The 3,659-nt window shown below is 37.8% G+C and overlaps 1 protein-coding gene across 1 annotated transcript; it reads left to right on the forward strand.

Annotated features, from left to right (window-relative positions):
- Positions 1-2,292: 2,292 nt before the first annotated feature.
- On the forward strand, positions 2,293-2,643 carry LOC115878924. Its single transcript, XM_030895534.1, has one exon. The coding sequence runs from the start codon at positions 2,293-2,295 to the stop codon at positions 2,641-2,643; it is 351 nt and encodes a 116-aa protein (XP_030751394.1).
- The last annotated feature ends 1,016 nt before the right edge of the window (positions 2,644-3,659 follow it).

Raw genomic sequence — 3,659 nt, forward strand, 5'->3', positions numbered from 1 at the left:
CTTGAACTCTCTATTTTTAAGAGATTGTTGGGTTTTAAGGGCTCAAAGAAGGTGGTCCTGACACGCAAATCAAACTAAAAAAAACTAATATCTACGAAATAAAGAGTTCGACAGAAAAATTGAAAGTGAGGAAAAATATTGCAAAAAAAAGACCTTCAATTTTACTCTGTTGCATTTTTTACGTATCTTGCTTAGTTTTTGAGATTATGTCAATAAAAATATTTTTTTTAAATAATTTTTTTTTCATTTTTTTCAACTTTTTTCTAAATTTAGGCATTCAAAACCGCTCGAACTTGCAGAACCCATTGTTAGTACCTAAATATAGCCAACTGTACATGTCTTAGAGCGCTTGCACACACACCGGCTTTGCACCCGTTCCGACAGTTGTATTTAATTCTATTGCATTTGCCGGTCCCCGACTATTTTACCGGATCGGAGTACATGTGAAGGAGCTAATTTATTTTTATTGCAATCGATTTTAGCTCCGGCACCGGTACCGATTTTGCCGGCGTGTGTGAAAGCGCTCTTACAGCGCTTTCACACACTACGGAATTCATTACCAATAAAGATAAACAAAATATATTATTTTTATTTAACATTTCGAGAGCTGTAACTTCTTCAGGAAGCATTTTATATGGAAGAGCATATGTTCATAAGGACTTTTTGTTTTGTTTTTATCGACAGATAACACCCCTCACCAAAGTTAGATACACTATTTTTTGACACCCTATATATTGAGATTGATGTACCTAGAGCACAGGTTTCAATTAGTACGGAAAGTTTTCCAATTTAGCCATACACAACCGATATATTTCGCTCAAGTATTTTACAGAGAAAATTAACACTTCAGACAAAACAAACTTTCGAACTCCATTACAGAATAATCGGCATCTGTATTTGCTTTTCGATTTGCAGCACAAGTCCCGATACATTATGACCATTCCCGTTCTAGATATTACGTCTATTAGTTCTATTTTACGCTTCGAATGCCCCTTATTTTGGACACACCTATATTTTCTAACACATTTCATCCATTTAAGCTATCCAAAAGGACGGCCAATTGTCTGCCTTTATTGCGTTCGACTGGGTAAGACAGTATATTCTTCGCGTATGCCTGAGTTTGATTTATTTTTTCATTCATATGGAGAATTTTATAAATACGATCGATTCCCAAAACTCTAGAAAAATTAGTAGGCAATAGAAATACTTTATTGCGCGCAACAAAAGGAATTGGCTGGCTATAGATATTTTTTTAAATGTCTAGAAATAGATAAAATTAAAAAAACAACGTGTGCACTATGTGCGCATATTTGAAGTGACACTTCTTACTAACAGCTATTAAATTGAATGATTTAAAGGATATATATAATAGGTACGTATGCGCCCACAGATGATTCAAATCAAGCAGAAAAAGACTCTTATTATGCCAAACTCTCAAAAGTTTTTATAGAAATAAAACCGAGTCAAGAAGTTCTAATCATGGGAGACCTTAACGCAAGAATAGGCAAGACAGAAGAAAGTAAAGTGGTGGGAAAACACGGAGAGGATGTCCTTAACGATTCCGGAGAGAGGTTAATTGACTTTTGCGAACTGAATGGTCTGCGGATACTTAACGGCTTCTTTCCACATAAATTGATTCATCGATACACCCGAGAAAGGCCCTCTCTGCAACAAAAATCTATAATTGATTACGTAATTGCTAAACAAATATTGAAACTGAAATTCAAAGACTGCAGAGTTAAGAGAGGAGCAAATTGTGGATCCGACCACCGATTGGTTGTTGCAGAATTAGTAGTACCATTCCAAATCAGAGCCAGGAGTATTGAACATACACAATCACAAGAACTGGAAATCGAGGAATCTGAACGTGTTAAGTACAAGCTTCACTTACTACACGATGCCAGTATTAAATGGCTGTACCAAAGAAGATTAGATGGAGCCCTAGAGGAAGCGAATGCCTGTAGTGATGTAGAAATAGAGTATACTAACTTAAAAACTTTAATTAAAAAAGTAGCCTTTCAAGTGTTAGGTGAACAGAACATGCAGAAGAAAAGGGATGAACCAGCCTGGATAACTGCCAACATAAAGACCTTAATAAATGAAAAACAAAAATTCTATCAAAAATGGCTCTCAAACAAAACAGAGACTAACTGGGGTCATTACAAGCAAAAAACAGAGAGGTACGAGCCGCTATTAAGGTAGGAAAAACGGATATGTGGGAAAGAAGATGAGCAAGTGGAAAGTCTACTAGGGGGCGCACGGAGTACTGAGGTCTGGCGAACAATCCGACAAATGAAAACCAATCAAACGGACAAGCTCTTGAATAAAATTGATATAGAAAAATGGCGCAACTACTATGCAGAATTACTAACAGAAAACCGACCAGAATTCCAATCTGCAGAAAAGGAAGACAACCTTGCGGGCACTTTAACGATCAGCGAAAGAGAAGTACATCTAAGTCTCAAAAAAATGAAAACTGGACGGTCACCAGGTCCTGGTAACATTGCAGTAGAATTGTTAAAGTGTGGGACCGAGAAATTGCGCTGGCGCCTGGCAGAGCTGTTCAACCAGTGCTGTCTGCAAAATAAACTACCCCAAGAATGGAGAGTGGCTTATATAGTGTCTTTAGAGTGGCTTATATAATCTTTAAAAAGGGAAATCGCAACGACCCCGGTTGTTATAGAGGCCTGAGCATTAACAGTTCAGTGAGCAGGCTTTTTGGAAAAGTTCTGCAGGGTAAGCTCAGGGATAATATTGGTGACAAAATCTCAGAGGATCAAAACGGATTCACACCGGGGAAATCTTGCACAGATAACCTCTTTGTCCTACAGCAGGTGATGGAAAAAAAGATAGCAGTAGATCAAGAAGTCCATCTAGCGTTTATTGATTTGGATAAAGCGTACGACTCTATTCCTCGCAACAAGATATGGGAAGCCTTGAATATTTTAGAAGTAGATAGACCCCTACTTAAGATAATAAAAGAGCTCTATAAAGAAAATAAAGCGTACGTTAAGATAGGACACAGGCTATCCAATCCAATAAATATCACAAAAGGGTTGCGACAAGGATGCAGCTTATCACCTCTAATCTTCAATGCTTACGTTGAAGTAGCCCTTAGGGAATGGAAGAGGAGATGCCAAGGCATGGGAATACCCATTGGGGAAGATACACTGTTTACTCTGAGCTTTGCAGACGATCAGGTCGTGATTGCGCAGGACTCTTTCGATCTGGAGTTCATGACTAAGAGGCTTTACCAAGAATATAACAAATGGGGACTTCAGGTTAGTCTAAAAAAGACAGAATACTTAGCTGTCAATTCCAACAATTGTTTTGAAGTCTTCATAGATGATAACGTCCATATTCAACAAGTAGACAAATTTTTATATATAAGTTTTAAATACCTGGGTGCTACTATCAACAACGAGGGTTTGGGCAAAGAAGAAATACAAACCCAAATTCAGAAGAGCAAACAAGTTATTGGTTGTCTTAATAGCCTCTGGTGGGACCGAACTTGTCTGTAACAACCAAATAGAGACTTGGACGAACATTGATGGAATCAGTTCTTTGCTATGGTTCAGAGCTATGGACTTTGAGTGCAGATACGAAGCGCAAAATCCAAGTTGTTGAAATGGACTATCTTAGAAGGAGCGCAGGTATAT

The sequence above is a fragment of the Sitophilus oryzae genome, unplaced genomic scaffold (genome assembly GCF_002938485.1).
Source record: "Sitophilus oryzae breed Bouriz unplaced genomic scaffold, Soryzae_2.0 scaffold_1536_pilon_pilon, whole genome shotgun sequence".
Lineage (NCBI taxonomy): Eukaryota > Metazoa > Arthropoda > Insecta > Coleoptera > Curculionidae > Sitophilus > Sitophilus oryzae.

Coding starts and splice junctions, on each gene's coding strand:
- LOC115878924 (XM_030895534.1), top strand. CDS start 2,293: ATGAAAACCAATCAAACGGACAAGCTCTTGAATAAAATTGATATAGAA.